Source organism: Somniosus microcephalus, chromosome 15, assembly GCF_052327205.1.
Source record: "Somniosus microcephalus isolate GS21.2 chromosome 15, FLI_Smic_1.0, whole genome shotgun sequence".
Lineage (NCBI taxonomy): Eukaryota > Metazoa > Chordata > Chondrichthyes > Squaliformes > Somniosidae > Somniosus > Somniosus microcephalus.
The window spans coordinates 11707906-11726141 of NC_141001.1; the positions used below are offsets into that span (position 1 = coordinate 11707906).

The following is an 18236-nucleotide window of genomic DNA, read 5'->3' on the forward strand; positions in this document are numbered from 1 at the left end:
GGGCATCGTTGACTGCACACATGTGGCCCTTAGGGCAGCCCATCACAATCCAGGTATTTTTGTCAACCGCAAGGGCTTCCACTCCCTCAACGTTCAGCTGGTGTGTAACCACAAGAAGGAGATTTTGCATGTTTGTGCCAAGTATCCTGGCAGTTGCCATGACTCCTTCATACTGCGCCAGTCTAGTGTACCTCCGCTATTCAGTCCGCCAGACCAACTTAACGGATGGCTACTTGGAGACAAGGGCTATCCCCTGAGGACGTGGTTGATGACGCCATTGAGGAGGCCAGCCAACGAAGTTGAGGAGCGCTACAACACCAGCCACATTTCCACCAGATCCATTATTGAACAAACCATCGGTTTGCTGAAGATGCGCTTCAGATGCCTGGATAGATCAGGTGGAGCCCTGCAGTACTCAGCAGCCAGGGTCTCCAGAATCGTCGTGGTTTGCTGTGCACTTCACAACATGGCACAGCGTCGTGGCTTGCAGATTCCTGAGGACCAAGTGGCTCCTCACATATCCTCCTCAGATAAGGAGGAGGAGGAGGAGGAGGAGGGCGAAAACGAACATCCTGCAGAGGCCCATCAACCAGCGGCAGCATTACGCGAGAACATTGCTGCCCGGGATGCAAGGAACGCACTCATCCTGGCCAGATTTGCTTAGCCTAGTCAATCAAACACTTCTGCCTCGCAGCTTCTTACCTTAGCATCGACAAAGGCCAAGACCCTACGGATTCCTAGCTATTTGACCAGCATACTGACAATTGCAAGTAATCCTAAGCCCTTAATGTGAAAGTTTCCATTCGCAAAATGACACATGCCACAACTACAGCAGTAGCCATCAGATTTTTCATTAACATTATTAATCTGATGGCTTTTTTGTAACAATACTTCAAATTTCACCCAAGTGACTACCCTTGTGACTACTTGTGCTTTATCTTCCTCTTACGCGTGCTCCTACATAGTGGTTCCCCTGTGGCTTCAGCAGATGTGGAGACCCCTTGCTCACTTTCCTGCTGCTCCTGTCTCGACACCTTTGGCGGGCGTCCTCTGGGGTTACGAGCCTGTGAGGGCTCGTCAAGAGTCTGCTGCTCCTGCGGCTGTGCAGGGGTTGAGACGTCTATCTCACTTGGGTGTGGACTCCGGTGGCGCTCTGGCTGAGGGCTCTGCAGTGGCATGGAAGTGTGAGCGCTTGGAGAGGAACCCCCACTTCTTTGAGGTCTGCCACCAACCTCCCTCTCATGGGTCAGGTCCCCCTCCGCGCCTGCAAGTGGCTGGAGAGCAGCTTGCTGCATATCAGGGGGGGCCATGGGGACCCGTTTCTGCAATGGCAGTCCTACTCAGAAGGACTTCCATGAAGGTCTGGTTTCACTGTTCAATAGATGCCCATCGCTCCTCAAGAGATGTCATTCTATTCTGAACAATGACCATGTTTTCCATACCCTGGCGACTAAGCTCCTCCATGGCCGTAGCCCTCCTCTCCTCTACCGTAGCCATCCTCTCCTGTACGGTAGCCAACCTTACCACGGAGGTAGCAAGCGTTTCCACGGAGGTAACCATGCTTTCTGTGGTGATGCATTCATGCGCCAATGACTCCACAAAGGCTCTGCTCATGTTCGCTATGGACCCCTCCATTCGCTCCACACTCGCAGCGACCCTAAAGACAAAACCTGCCAGAGACTCCTGCATCTGTGCCTGGAGTTCCATCACCTCTGATCTTATGGATGGACCCAGAGGCAGAGAGTTGACATGCTGCTGAGCCGAGGTGGCAGAGTCCTACGCCCTCCGACTAGGACTCTCCACTGCTGTCCCTGTCTCCACAATCTGCTGATGCTCACTTGTGAGCTGTGATACACCAGGTGACAACACTACTCTATGTCCCGAAGGTCCCACCGAGGTGTGAGTGTCTGCGCTGGTACTGGGTGTGCTGAATTCTGCTGACGCTGCGCCCTCAGAGGTTGCAGCTTCCTCTGAGGAGTCTGGCTGCTAAGCCTCTTCTTCCTGGCTAGGGGGGACAGCTGCTTGCGATGGTCCTGTGGGGGAGTAAAGGAAAGAGTCAGATGTGATGCAAAGACTACATGCACATAGCTTTTTGCAGATGCTCATAAGTGCATCTGTTACAGCTTCACAATCATTATCAGCGACTCATGCAATGTCAAAGAGAGAGAGATGGGAAACTTTTCTGCCACCAGCTTGCTGTGTTGCACCGGTCTGTCCGTCCCCCATGTGCAAATCATCCTCAATGCCGATGATTTCCAGGGTGGCCTCCTCCCAGGGGGTCAGGTGGGTTATTGAGGGTGGCCTTCCTCCTGTCCTGGCTCGCTCTCTCTTGTTGTGAGCTCTCTTTTCCTGCAATGAGGGAGATAAGTGGAGGTTGAATGAGAATGAAGGAGTGAGTGTAGAGATTGCATAGCATGGATACTTAGAAGGAGACAAAGATGGAGTGAGGTTGCAAGACTAAGGGCCCTCCCTGTGTGTTGTCAGTTGTGTTCAAAGCATCAGAGTGATAGGGAGTGTGAGGGTTGCATGGTGGAATAGTTATGTGAATGTGAGCATAGAGAGAGAGGGAATGGGTAATAAGAACATAAGAACATAAGAAATAGGAGCAGGAGTAGGCCAATCGGCCCCATAAGCCTGCTCCGCCATTCAATAAGATCATGGCTGATCTGATCCTAACCGCCAATCCACTATCACAGGACCATCTCCTGAATCTAACAGAATTAGACACACGAAATAGGAGCAGGATCAGGCTACATGGCCCCTGGGCCCGCTCCACTACCCACAGGGCCATGACCGATCCGAACCTAGACTCATGTCCAAAATTCCTGCCTGCTCCCCGTAACCCTTAATTCCCTTTACTTCTAGGAAACTGTCTATTTCTGTTTTAAATTTATGTAATGATGTAGCTTCTACAGCTTTTTGGGGCAGCATATTCTATGGACCTACCACCCTCTGAGTGAAGTAGTTCCTCCTCATCTCAGTTTTGAAAGAGCAGCCCCTTATTCTAAGACTATGCCCCCTAGTTCTAGTTTCACCCATCATCGGGAACATCCTCCCCGCATCCACCCGATCCAACCCCTTCACAATCTTATATGTTTCAATGAGATCGCCTCTCATTCTTCTGAACTCCAATGAGTAGAGTCCCAATCTACTCAACCTCTCCTCATATGTCCATCCCCTCATCCCCGGGATTAACCGAGTGAACCTTCTTTGTACTGACTCGAGAGCAAGTATGTCCTTTCTTAAGTATGGACACCAAAACAGTACGCAGTATTCCAGGTGCGGTCTCACCAATACCTTGTACAACTGAAGCAATACCTCCCTATTTTTATATTCTATCCCCCTAGCAATGAAAGCCAACATTCCATTGGCCTTCTTAATCACTTGCTGCACCTGCATACTAACCTTTTGAGTTTTGTGCACCAGGACCCCCAGATCCCTTTGTACTTCAGTACTTACAGTTTCTTGCCATTAAGATAATAACTTGCTGCACGATTTTTCCTGCCAAAGTGCATAACCTCACACTTTCCAGTATTATATTCCATCTGCCAAATCTCTGCCCACTTACTTAGCCTGTCGATGTCCCCTTGCAGGTTTTTTATGTCCTCCTCACTCACTACTTTCCCTCCCATCTTAGTATCATCTGCAAACTTTGATATGTTACACTCGGTCCCCTCCTCCAAATCGTTAATATAGATTGTAAAGAGTTGGGGACCCAGCACTGACCCCTGCGGAACACCACTAGTTACTGATTGCCAGTCTGAGAATGAACCATTTATCGCAACTCTCTGCCTTCTGTTAGATAGCCAATCCTCTATCCATGCTAGAATATTACCCCCAATCCCGTGATTTTTTATCTTAAGCAATAATCTTTTGTGTGGCACCTTGTCAAATGCCTTTTGGAAGTCTAAATACACTACGTCCACTGGTTCCCCTTTATCCACCCTATATGTTACTTCCTCAAAGAACTCCAGCAAATTTGTCAAACATGACTTCCCCTTCATAAAACCATGCTGACTTTGTCCTATTAAATTATGATTATCCAAATGTCCTGTTACTGTCTCCTTAATAATGGACTCCAAAATTTTACCTACCACAGATGTTAGGCTACCCGGTCTATAGTTTCCAGCCTTCTGTCTACTGCCCTTTTAAAATAAGGGTGTTACATTAGCAGTTTTCCAGTCTGTCGGGACCTTTGCCGAGTCCAGGGAGTTTTGGAAAATTATTACCAATGCATCCACAATCCCTACCGCCACTTCCCTCAAGACCCTAGGATGTAAGCCAGCAGGTCCAGGTGATTTATCCGCCTTGAGTCCCATTATTTTACCGAGTACCACTTCCTTAGTGATTTTGATCGTCCCCCCCTTTAGCCCCCTGTTTGTCCAGTGTTGGGATATTCTTAGTGTCTTCTACTGTAAAGACTGATATAAAATATTCATTCAGTGTTTTTGCCATCTCCATATTTCCCACCATTAATATCCCGGTCTCATCCTCTAAGGGACCAACATTTACTTTAGCCACCCTTTTTCTTTTTATATAACTATAAAAACTCTTACTATCTGTTTTTATATTTTTTGCTAATTTACTTTCATAATCTATCTTCCCTTTCTTAATCAATCTTTTTGTTATTTTTTGCTGTGTTTTAAAGTTTTCCCAATCCTCTATCCTCCCACTAGATTTGGCTACCTTATATGCCCTTGTTTTTAGTCGTATACTATCCTTAATTTCTTTACTTAGCCACGGATGGCTGTCTTTTCTTTTACACCCTTTTCTTCTCAGTGGAATATATATTTTTTGGAAGTTGTAAAATAACTCCTTAAATGTACACCACTGATCATGTATCGTCTTACCCTTTAATCTATTTTCCCAATCCACTCTACTCAATTCTGCTCTCATACCTTCATAGTCTCCTTTATTCAAGCTTAGCACGCTTGTTTGAGATCCAACCTTCTAACCCTCTAATTGAATATGGAATTCAACTATGTTATGGTCACTCATTCCAAGGGGATCCTTTACTAGGACATTTTTAATTAATCCTGTCTCGTTACACAGGACTAGATCTAAGGTTGCTTGCCCCCTGGTCGGTTCAGTTACATACTGCTCAAGAAACCCATCCCTAATACACTCAATGAACTCATCCTCAAGGCAGCCCTGCCCAATTTGATTTGTCCAATTAATATGATAGTTAAAATCCCCCATAATTATAGATGTTCCCTTATTACAAGCCTCAACTATTTCCTGATTGATACTCCGTCCAACAGAGTTGCCACTGTTCGGAGGCCTATAGACTACCCCCACTAGTGTTTTTTTCCCCTTATTATTCCTTACCTCCACCCAAACTGTTTCATTATCCTGATCTTTTGACCCAATATCATTTCTCTGTATTACAGTGATTCCTTCCTTTATTAACATAGCCACCCCACCTCCCCTTCCTTCCTGCCTGTCCTTCCTGATCGTTAAATAACCTGGTATGTTTAATTCCCAGGCATTGTCACCCTGCAGCCATGTTTCTGTAATGGCCACAAGATCATACCCATATGTAGTTATTTGTGCCATTAACTCGTCTATTTTGTTACGAATGCTACGTGCATTCAGATAGAGAACTTTCAAATATGTTTTGTGACACTTAGTTCCTGCTTTTGCCCTTTTTATTACTTTACCTTTTACTCCATACCTTCTGCCCCTTCCTGACACGCTCTGGTTTTTAATTTCCCCACTGCTACCTAATTCTATGACCTTCTCTGTTGTCATTTTTATTATTTGCTCTCTAGGGTGCATGGATGTCAGTGTCAAGCGGGATGTGGAGGAAGAGATTGCTAAAGCTGAGTGCTGGTGAGGAAAGGCAATGGGGATCAGATTGAGGGTGATGGGAAATTCATACTCACTTTTCCAGTGCGTTGAAGGTCATGAAATCTTTTCCTGCACTGTATCCAGGTTCTGCAGGTGACTCCCAAGGAGTTGACCTCTTCAGCCACCTGCACCCACACAGCCTTGGTCTGAGTGGGAGGCCTCTTCCTCCCTGATGAATGGAACAGGCCTCCCTGTTGGCCCTAGCCCCATCCACCAATGCCTGCAGTGCCGCCTCGTCAAAATGAGGAGCTGCTCTTGCCCTCCCGCTTGTCATCTTTCCTGCAGGTCCCTCTGACACCAAATGGAGAAAGCTTGGAAGCCTGCAGAATAAGCAAGGCTTGCTGTGGACCTTAAATGCAGCAGCAATGATGACGTCATCAGAGGGGACTTTCAGTCATGAAAAACCCATTTGCAAAGGCTTCCCACACGTTGGAAATCAATTGGCCACTTAAGTTAAAATTGCATCAATCTCCCACATCTATTTAGATTCGTGTGGGAAACACGAAATTCGGATAACACAATGCCATCCCGCACCTGAGTTAAAATCCCCCCCTATATGTTTATTAAATGCATACCTCTTTGGGTAACCCATCAGGCCCAATGCATCCTGCAAAACAAATATATATGTATAGATAAATCACACATAAAAAAAATCCTTTGGGGCTGAAAAATTACAGAAGAGACACAAATAATGAGGGAAGATATTTAAAGAAGTGCTAAAATAAAGAAAAAATGATAATAAGCCAGAATATTTACCACATTTATCAACACATAGGTCAGTGTCAGGGCTGAAAAGGATGGTACCCTCTGAACAGAAGCATCCTTCTGATAAGTTAAGACCAGTCAAATCTGAATTGCTTTAAAAAGAATACAAATATATTAGTACTGTATATTAATCATGACTGATGGGAACAAATTATTTTAAATGCATTAAACTATTTTAGTTGCCAATATACAGTATATATTTTTTTGGAAACAGTGTGATATTCTTTTTCTGTGCTCATAACTAACCTTGAAGTGCAAGTAGGCTCGTTTTCAAAGATCTCACACGCTTTGTAAACCTTGTTTAAAGGACAATTAAAAGCTGTATTGAAAAATTAAAAAAAGTTCTTGTCAGACTACCAACAATGTTACAGATCTACATTTTAATAGAACTTGCACTTCTTAAAGATTGAAGGATTAAAAAAAATCAGAAGTTATGGTATTGAAAACAGCCAAATGAAGATTAGTGCTTAAGCCAGACCTTTCTTTCCATGCTAGGGACATGAGCTGTTGCAACTGTAGCTCATCATTTTGTATCAAGTCTGTCTAGAATACCAGTTGGGTAGATTCACATATCAGTTCTCCTGCCCATGGAACTCTCCTTGCATGCATGAGTGCATGTGCAAAAATTCAAGACATTTGCTCAACTCGGAATCACAAACAGTCAGAAGTTTACATTTCTTTGCAAATTTTATCAACTTCCAAATAAGCCGCAGGCAAAAACAGCTGCTCTGCCAATGGGAATTAAACATCCAAATAGATAGCATTGTTGTTCGCTGAACAGAATGACATGTGACTGATGAATGCCTTCCCCTTCCACAGCTGTTCCCCTATGATCAGGACCAACCCCAGAAATGGGCACTTCTGTTTAGAGAGCCAGCAGTGCTATGTGGGTTTTTTTTATTCTGGGAGTTCAACTTCTTCTGTTGTTGTCCTTTCAGATGTAAAGTTTATTAGGGTTGTAGAGGTAAACAAATGTTTCTAGAAATAGAAAGCATATGTCAATCAGATGAGCGCCCACTCAACAGACTGGTTTGGGGATTGTGCTCAATGGGTACATGGGGCTGCTCTACTTTAAAAAAAACCTTGCTCTCAGCACACCAAAGTTAAAAGATCACAGGACAGTTTCTGTTTAGATATGCATGAAGGGCACAGTTGAGAGTTTCAGCAGCAGATGGGCTGAGGCAGAGGTAGAGGCGAACGATGTTATAGAAGTGGAAATAAGCAGTCGTTGTGATGGAGCGATTATGGGGTGGGAAGCACAGCTGGGGATCAAATAGAATGCCGAGGTTGTGAACATCCTGGTTCAATCTGAGACAATGGCTGGGGAGGGGGATGGAATCGATGGCAAGAGTATGGTGTTTGTGTTGGGAGCCGAAGACAATGGCTTCAGTTTTCCCAATGTTTAACTAGAAGAAATTGTGGCATACTGCACCATACTGCTCCAATACTCCTATATAGCAGTATGTTAATATAATACTAGCATATAACAATATAAAGCTGCTCACATGATATTCAAATTTATTGCTGTAAAATTAGCTAAACTACTAAATTAATCACTCAAAATATGACTTTAATTAAAGTATTAAACACTAATTCTGCTCGACCTTCTGTGACTTTCTTCTCCCTATCTTTCAACTTATTTTTTTTTACATGAGGCACAGTAGAGGCTCTGCTGATGATTAAATTGATTGAATTCTATCAGAGTCTATTGGTAGTTGGATAAGTAAATGTATCCATAGTGCTGGATATGGTCAGGTACAACAAAGTACAAACAATTAAATCAAAAGCAAAATACTGCGGATGCTGGAAATCTGAAATAAAAATGCTGGACATACTCAGCAGGTCAGGCAGCATCTGTGGAGATAACCGTTCGTCAGAACTGACAAACAATTAAATTGTTCGCTTAGTTTGAATCTACCCATAAATATAAGATAGTCACTATTAAATCCAATAGGGAATTCTGCAGAAACGTCTTTACCCAAAGACTGGTGAGAATATTGAACTCACTACAAGGGATAGTTGAGGTGACCAGCGTAGATGCATTTAAGGGAAATCTAGATAAACACACGAGGGAGAAAGGAATAGAAGGATATGTGGATGGGGTTAGATGAAGAAGGATAGGAGGAGGCTTGTGTGGAGCATAAACACCAGCATTAACCTGTTGGGCCAAATGGCCTGTTTCTGTGTTGTAATACTATGTAATACTTACGGCATTCTCCTTTTGCGTAATTTCTCCAATCAATGCAGATACCGTGCGACATGCACACAGTTGCATAGGTTTGTAAACTCGCGCACACCACTGAGGTACTTGGCATTAGACATTCATCTTGCACACATGCCTGGTAGTAGTGGTCCGGTGAAATACGATCATGACATTCTGCAAATAATCTAGAAACATTAAAGCTCATTAAACTTTATGAGAAACTGTGATTGCAAACTTTTATTCTTGATAAAGCATGGTATAGTTGCAGAGTAAAGCTCCCTCTACACTGCCCCATTAAAAATTCCCTGGTCAGGTTCAGAATGAGTTAGATGCAAAGTTAGGGTTCTTCCATGCTATCCAAAAACTTGCTTTAAACCCAAGTAACTCCGTTGCACAAGTGTGTTATTTCCATTTTTTACACTCATGCATGAGACCCACCTCCTGCTCGCTGGACTCCATTCCCACTAAACTGCTGACCACCCATCTTTCCTTCCTGGTCCCCATGTTAGCTGACATTGTAAATGATTCTCTCTGCTCAGGCACTGTCCCTCTCCCTTTCAAAACCGCCATCATCACCCTCATCCTCAAACAATCTATTCTTCACCCCTTTGTCTTTGCAAACTGTCACCACATCTCCACTATCCCTTTCTTCTTCAAAGTCCTTAAACATTTTGTTACGTCCCAAATCCTGTCCAACATCTCTCCAGCAGCTCCCTGTTTGAATCCCTCCAATTAAGTTTCTACCTCTCCCACAGCACCAAAATGACCGTAACCAAAATCACATACAACTTTTGCTGAAACCATAACATTAGTATGTTATTGCTCCTCAACCTCTCTGCAGCCTTGACATGGTCAACCACACCATCCTCCTCCAACGCCGTGCTTCCGTTGTCCAGCTCAGTAGGACTGCCCTTGTTTGATTGCACTCATACTAATCCATTCGTAGCCATAGCAGCTCTACCAATGGTTTCTTTTCCCACCTAGCATGACAACTCAGAAGTCCACCAAGGATCTATCCTTGGACCCCTTCTTTCCTCAACTACATGCTGCGCACTGGAAACATCATCCAAAGCCACAGGTTCAGTTTCCACATGTACACTAATGACATCCAGCTGTACCTTGCCACCAAAACTCTCGATTCCTCCACTGCCTCTGTTCTGTCAGACTGCTTGTTTGACATTCAGTCTTGGATGAGCGGCAATTTCCTCCAGCTAAACATTGGAAAGACTGAAGCCATCATCTTTGGCCACCACCACAAACTCCTTAAACTTGCCACTGTCTCCTTAAAACCCACCAGTTAACCCTCCTAATATCTCCTTCTTTGGCTCAGCATTCATTTTTTCCCTCATGCCACTGTTTAGTGCCTTGGGATGTATTTTATACGTTAAAGGTGCTATACAAATGCAAGTTATTATTGTAATCATCTAAGTAAATTGGCAATGAAGTGACATTTAGTACCAATTATTGTCAGTTTTTTTCTATTAGCTAAAGAGAGTTTCATGCCACCAGTCTTGTCTATTTTCAAGCTATCAGGCAGAGGAAAAAGCTCACTGACCTAGACAGTTATGCTGACCAGGCCTCTAAATGTTCTAATTTTGTCACAGTTCATTGTGGTTTAAAATTGCCATTACATTTTTTGCAAAAAGTTCACAAAAATCTGGGTAGGTTAACATTTAAAAATAATTGTTCAGTGCTTCATTTTTGAAGAAAAGGTCTCATGGCTAGTGAAAACTGTAAAGGTGAATTATTAAGTCTCATGAGATATTCAAAACAGATTTGAACAAGCTTGTTTTGGTAAGTTATTTAGTTTGCTGACTAATCAAAAGTTTAGAGTTACTCGACCTTAGAAAACCTCAGATAATGGCCCAGAAATTCGGGTCGGGGGCTTCCCGCGGGTGCAAGCCCCCGACCTGCACTTACCTTGCGCGCCGGCCGTTGAGCTGTGGGCCCCCGTGGAATTCCGATCCGGGGCCTGCTCCAACTGCCGGCGCGCAGTGCTTGCGTATCCCAGGGGCGCAGTTAGTTCGATGTGTCCCCTGGGATCACATGGGCCATGGGGAGCCAATCGGAGCAGGGAATGCTCCATTCATAAGTCTGACAGGAAGACCTGTCAAAACTTAGAAATACTACAGGCCCCAAAACATCACTAAATCTTCAAATACATTTTTTAAAAATCACTTTTTTAAATAAACTATAAATTACATGAAATAACTATTTTAAACAATAATTTAAATTTTTGAAAAAATTAATTATATTTTCTAATGGGGCTAAAAATAAACTTACCTTTCTTTAAAGTATTTAAAAATAATAAACCTGTGGAAAAAATGTTTTAATTTTAATTAATTCACCACTTACCTTGTAAAAAGCAGGCCTTATGCCTGCTTTTTAAATGTGTAACTTCTGGAGACTTACCCTCCCGGGAAAACCTGTAAAAAAAAACTAAGTTCGATGCGCCCGCGCAGCCTCTCCCGCGCATGTGTTCGACCTCTGAACCCCTGCTTTCAGGGGAACGGAAGTGCTGGTTTCCCATGCATGCGCAGTGCATGCAGGAAACCGGCACTTCCATTGGGCTTACGGGTGAGTACCCCATGCGTACTCACCCGTGGAGACCCGAATTTCAATGTATATGCAGTAAAATGTCTTACTCGTTTGTAATGAGCTTGCAAAGAGAATTAGAGCTACAAGGTTGTTGTGTTGTTTGGGGACTGAACGTGACTTGAGGTCTTGGAGTAGTTGGTGATGTAGATTGTCCATTGCAGTTTGGCTTGTTGGAATCTTTGACTTGCCAGTAATCAGCCATTTCTGAACAGGAGGATGCAGGCTCTCCGCTGGGCAGCATACAGTCATCATTCTGAACGTTATTACATGTTCCTGAGAAGATAGATCATTAGAGTATGTCAATTTATTTATACTATTGTATAGATCCCCCTTTTGCCTATTAAAGGAGATACTGTTATGCATTGGAGAATTATGACAAATTTCATGAACTTGCTTGCTCCATAAACTTTTCTTCCATTTTACTCAAGAGAAATTCACAGTGATGTGGATCTGCTGTAACAACATATTTTTGATATTTTTGTTTATTAATTTGGATTCAATTAATGGTGGCATGAGAACATAATCATGTTTCTGCAGACAGCTATATCTAGCAATGCACTTAACGTGAGGTCAGAAGATCTCTCAATGCAGATTTTTATCTTGCAATTTGTAGCCAAACCTTATGAGCATTCTGACTGTTAAATTTTTTTCCCCTCAATCCTAGTAAAAAAAACCTGGTGAAATCAGCTACAGGAATTACATGAGTTTTGGGGGTTAAAAATAAAACGGGGGGTTGAAATCCCGCTGCAATATTTCTAACGTATTGGTTAACATATTTGCGTGAAAGTCCTCTACTGTTTTAATGAAGTACCAACTGGTTTAAAATAAATGGGCCAATTCATTGATTTCAGTAGTGAACAAAGGAATTTCAAGCAAACTTGTAAGCAATGTATGACAAACTTCAACCTCAGACTGCAATCAGAAAACTTCAGATTTAAGCAGTAAAACAATTTTGGAAGGAACAAGTATACCTATATATTTCTATATAAGATTACAACCTTTACTATACACTGTCCCAATAACTCAGAAATCATTATATTTCATACACCATTCAAGGTGCGTGTGTATTTTCATTTCTGCAATGAGAATATATTCCACATATCCAGTCATCTATAGGAAAAACATCCTTCCAATCTCAAGGCTTGCTTTGATACTCATCTTCTAGTTCTGCGCTTATAGCCTAACCTAAGTAAGCTTCTATGTCTATGTCATCGTTTTTTAAAAATGGATCATATATTCTTTCAATCTTTTTTTTCTAGTTAGAAGATATACATTGGGCTGCCTGATATCTCACTGAGCTTATTCAGCGAGTAGCTGAACCATACAGATCAGGAAAATCCTATGTTTCATCTCTGGTGTGTACTCAGTTAGCTGATCTCAGCTGTGGTGAGAGTAGGTCACGAGAGTTGGCCACAGTGGTCGTGGTTTAGAGAGGGGGATATCATCCAGGATACCCGCTCCGAAGCAACCCCTGATTAAAGTAAACATATATCCACTTTGGGCAAGGACAAGTTCAGACTCAGATGTGATAACCCCTGCAATCAAACAGCTTTGCAGTACACAGTGTTAAGGATCATGCACCAGATGGTATCCAGCCCCCTGTGGAATTGTATCCAGGGAATGTCCAAGCTGTGAGGAAGTTCACCCAGGGCCATAATATTTTTTGCAAAGAGGTCTGGCATAACAGAATGTATTTATAATGAGACCTGACTTTAGCTAGATTATGTATGCAGCATCAACCCCCTTGGTGCCACACATCATTCAACAGATTCAAGGGCAGACAATTGACTTAATTCTAAACCTCTGCCAACATCATTCTGCAGGTATCTGTGAGGTGTGTAAGAGCAGCCCAGATTGGTTTGTCTGAGTTTTCCTCCTTGCCACTGAGAAAATACAGACTTCACTTGGCACCCTCCTCTTGACAATACAGCTTCAGCTGACAGCTCACAGAATAAGGAATTGTGCCCACCTGGCTTTTTATTCCTGTTTCATTCTGTAAGTACTTTGAGATGCATTTAGAAATAAGATATAAGTGAAAAATAAAATACATATTACAATGTAGTTACTTAGATTTTCCCTCAGGAACTTAGGTATTCGTAAAAAATGATGAACCTGGACCCTAATCTAAAACTGTCTTTGCCGTACGCATACCAACATTAATATTTTATATTATAGTCAGACTTCTAAATGCTTTATTTTAAAGAGTTTGAAAAACAATCTGCATCCTTACCACACTGCCCTTGTGTATTGTTTCCAAATATCTCACTTGGAAGTTTGATTGCGAAAGCTAAACCACTGTAGACAACCAGTGCCTTTATTTTAGGAATTTCAAGCATCACATTAATGCCTGAGTTGGAGATCTTCACGCCATCTCTTGAATATGGTAGTGACACAATACTGCCATCAACAGTTACCTGAATAATAAGACAAAGCGTCATGAATTTTCTAAATACTATAGCAATGTGGCTTTAAATAGAATTCTAGGTCACAATTTTGCTGACCTCAGCAGTCCGTGGCTGGCAATGTCGGTGGCGGGTCCTGACCCTGCTGCTGGCTCCATCCCGCTGTCTGAAATTAATTTACCTTGATTGGGCTTGTTAAACCCGCCCAGCGCATTTCCAGGGCCTATTAGAGGAAGCGGGTCTGGTGACATCATTTGATGATGCATTAGCAGCCGGTTTCCTTAAAGGGACCATGGACAATTTTATTTTGACATTTATGCTGTCAGTGTTCTACAGCACTGAGGTGCTGCAAACACTGATAATCACTGCACAAATGTGCAGGGCTGCACCCAGGCTCTCCCATGACTCCCTCCATATGCTTATGGAGGGAGTCACAGCACACTTGGAGGTCCTCCTCCCTTCCCATGGGCAAAAGAGACCTCCCCAGGAGATCAGAACAGCCTGGTTGCTCATTGCAAAGGAGGGCACAAGCAGGAATGTGGTTAGGAGGACCTGGGTGCAGTGCCGCAAATGTTTCAATGATCTCAGTAGATCACAAAACGTTAGTACAAAGCCACACTCAACCTCATCCTGCTCTGCCACTCATCACATCCCCATCACTCTGCCTTCCCTACCCTACACACCCTTACACCAACTTACCTGGCACCTCCACCCATCCCTAGCTACATTATCACATCCCCATCTCATTGGCTACTCCTCACAGTCACTCTCATCCTAGTGCAATCACACCAGCTAACACCACACAAGGGTAGGCACTTGGGGGTTTTATGCAATGTTCATGTAAGTTTCTGTTACTGTAGTGTCAAACATTGAAACCTTTATTTTCAACACTTTGCATTCTTGGACAGATTTGTGTGTACCTTTGGAAGTGATTTAGTGAGTTGAAGTGAATGGTGAGACATAATGGTACCCCCTGCAATGGTCATGAGTGTGAAAGTAATGGCTTTGCCATTGTAGGAATGCTTTATGGTGTTGGTGTGGGGTGGTGCCAACCTGGTGCATCATGTGGCTGCCAGGGTGTATAGCATCAAGTGAAGTAAATGTGGCCATGGTGAGGCCACCCATGGCCTCCCAGGCAGCAATGTGCTCAGGTGCTGATGCCCTGTGTCCTGTGCAGCATCGGTTGATTGCGGAGAAGGTTGGGGTTGTTGTTGGTGCTGCTGGTGTTGGGGTTGATTGTGGTGGGATTCTAAGGACCAAGATGAGAGAGTATAAAGGGCACCCATGCTGATGGAATAGATGGCAGGTGAAGTAGAGATGACAGGAGTGATCTGTCAATGGTGAGAGAGGTAATGAGGATGGAGACTTGTGTAAAGACTTGCAGCATGGTGAATCTGTTGAGGAAATGCAGTGAGGAAGAGCTTGTGTCTGAGGGAAGATATCTCTGTAAGATGGGAGCTTTTACTTTACATTTGAAGCTGTCAACTCAACAGCTGAATCAATGGCCACTGAGCTCATGCCTCAGCTTAACAGATGTGATCCCCGAGCAGCGAGGACCCCATGGGCGGGCACGTAAAATCAAAAGTTGAACTCAAATATGTTCTTAATCCTCTCTAAACAAGGTCATAATGACCTGAATTGGATCCCCCACCACTGTGAATCAGGTCTGCTCAGCGCTGACAGACCCGACATTGGGGTAAGGTGCATGGCGGTGGGTTCACAGCGGGGTCCCGACCCGCTGGGGAGAAGAACCACTTTCCCGCCCGACCTGCCACTGATCGCGCCTGCTGACCCCCTGGAAAGGGGGAACTTGAAACAATCACCATCACTAGAGAAAAAGTACTAGGCCAACTTATGGGACTAAAGGTGAACAAGTCTCCTGGACCTGATGGCCTGCATCCTAGGATCTGAAAAGACGTGGCTGCAGAGATAGTGGATGCGTTGGTTGTAATCTACCAAATTTCCCTGGATTCTGGAGAGGTCCCAGCAGATTGGAAAAATGCAAATGTAACACCACTATTCAAGAAAGGAGGGAGATAGAAAGCATAGGCCAGTTAACCTAACATCTAAAATTGGGAAAATGCTGGAGTCCATTATTAAGGAAGTAGTAGCAGGACATTTAGAAAACCATAATACAATCAAGCAAAGTCAGCATGGTTTTATGAAAGGGAAATCATGTTTGACAAATTTGCTAGAGTTCTTTGAGGATGTAACAAGCAGTGTGGATAAAGTGGAACCAGTAGATGTAGTGTATTTGCATTTCCAGAAGACATTCGAATACATAAAAGGTTACTGCACAAGATAAGAGCTCATGGGGTTGGGGGTAATATATTAGCATGGATAGAGGATTGACTAACTAACAGAAAACAGAGTCGGGATAAATGGGTCATTTTCAGGTTGGCAAACTTTAACTAGTGGGGTGCCACAGAGATCAGTGCTGGGGCCTCAGCTGTTTACAATCTATATTAATGACTTGGATGAAGGGACCGAGTGTACTGGAGCCAAATTTGTTGATGATACAAAGATAGGTGGGAAAGCAAGTTGTGAGGAGGACACAAAGAATCTGCAAAGGAATATAGATAGGCTAAGTGAGTGGGCAAAAATTTGGCAGGTGGAGTATAATGTGGGAAAATGTGAGTTATCCACTTTGGTAGGAAAAATAAAAAAGCAAATTATTATTTAAATGGAGGGAGACTACAAAATGCTGCAGTACAGAGGGAACTGGGGGACCTTGTACATGAAACACAAAAAGTTAACATGCAGGTGCAGCAAGTAATTAGGAAGGCAAATGGAATGTTGGCCTTTATTGCAAATGGGATGGAGTATAAAAGCAGGGAAGTCTTACTACAACTGTGCAGGGCATTGGTGAGACCACACCTGGAGTACCGTGTATAGTTTTGGGCCTAGAAATTCAGTCGCGCCACTTTTGGGGCGCTAAAGTCGGGCGGTCGCTAAAGTTAGCGCCCGCCGGAAAGTGTAGGCCACTTCGCCGAAATTCAGTAGATTTGGCCAAGGAGTTTGGGCGAGCGCTGAAACTGGCGTTGCACTCCTATCTTTAGGCGCTAAGCCGGCGGTGCGGACTGATAACGCCGAGGCCGGGCGCAGCGCAGGTGCGGTCATGTTTTGATTGACAGCAGACACCCTGACGCCGGCCAGCTCTTAAAGGGGGAAGGGTCGACTTTGTCTGCTGCCACGCCCTGGATAGTGGAGCCCTGCAGCTAGGCCTCAACACTGCTGGTGGACCCAAATAGCGCCTGAAGCCATGCAGAAGGCCCGTGAACGAGCGCAGCGCTTCTCAGAGCCTGCTTTGTGGGTGCTGCTTAAGGGTTTGGAAAAGAGAAGAGAGATCTTGTGCCCGGACAGTGGCAAGAAGGCTCCCAGGAGGCAGTTCAGGAGAGCCTGGAGGGAAATCGCCCACAGGGTGTCAGCCACCAGCGATGTCCCCAGGACTGGTGACCAATGCCGCAAGAAGTACAACGACCTCACTCGGTTGGTCAAGGTGAGTAACCTTTCCAGTGTCCTCCTCATCCTTGCATGTGCACCTCACATTATGGGCAAAGGGACCTCAAAGGCCTAATGGCCATCCCTCCTCCCGCAGCTATGGCACTGGCATGATCATCAATAGCACTTTCTGCACTTTACACACTGGCCAAGCTATTCGACCATGGGAGGCAGTGCACACAACAACAGGGCACCACACTGGCCAAGCTATTCCACCATGGGAGGCAGTGCACACAACAACAGGGCACCACACTGTACTTAGAGGCCATCCTTTCTCTTGCAGGCCAAGCTGGCCCAGAATATGAAGAGCCGGAATGTCACCGGGGGAGGCCGTGCCCAGTTGCAGGAGCTCAGTGAGCTGGAGGAGCGCGTGGCTCGACTCATGCGTGGCCGGGTGGTTGGCCCCGTTGCTATTGGTGATGCGGACCCTGTGCTGGGCCCCAATGGTAAGGACATGACCGTTTGGACCTCTCTCGTTCCCCTTGCGCTTCAGATCTACATCCTTTGCCACTGTCCGACCAATGCGCATAATGCCACCACTCATGCCTCCCTCGCTGACGCCCTGTCCTCACTCTAAAGCTACTCTTGTGCCTTCCTGCTTTCAGCTGGTGAGGAGGAGGTCCATGAAGCTGAGAGTGCCAGTCCCTCGGAAGAGGAGGACGACGAGGACCAAGAGGAAGGCGGCACATTGGGGGAACCCTCATCCGCGCCAGGGGATGGCAATGGAGGGGAGACGTCTTGCCTGGAGGAGAGCCAGGGGGAAGTGTTGCAGGGGGGTGTAGCTCCTGGGCCCAGTGGCGTCCAGGCACGCGGGAAGGGTCGGGCAGCACGGCTGCCTTCTCCCCAGAGGGGGGAAGTGTTGCAGGGGAGGGCAGTTGCTGGGCCCAGTGGCGTCCAGGCACGCGGGAAGGGTCGGG

The 18236-nt window shown here is 44.7% G+C and overlaps 1 protein-coding gene across 1 annotated transcript in view; it reads right to left on the reverse strand.

The window, feature by feature from the left end:
- LOC147106542 (uncharacterized) overlaps positions 1-18236 on the reverse strand; it is a 100576-nt gene that overhangs the window by 46148 nt on the left and 36192 nt on the right. The window contains exons 5-10 of the mRNA XM_086007495.1: positions 13647-13830; positions 11464-11689; positions 8825-9003; positions 6862-6934; positions 6607-6707; positions 6426-6457 (exon numbers count right to left, since the gene is read on the reverse strand). Of these exons, the coding sequence (XP_085863621.1) occupies positions 6426-6457; positions 6607-6707; positions 6862-6934; positions 8825-9003; positions 11464-11689; positions 13647-13830 (795 nt within the window). The remainder of the gene's footprint in view (positions 1-6425; positions 6458-6606; positions 6708-6861; positions 6935-8824; positions 9004-11463; positions 11690-13646; positions 13831-18236) is intronic.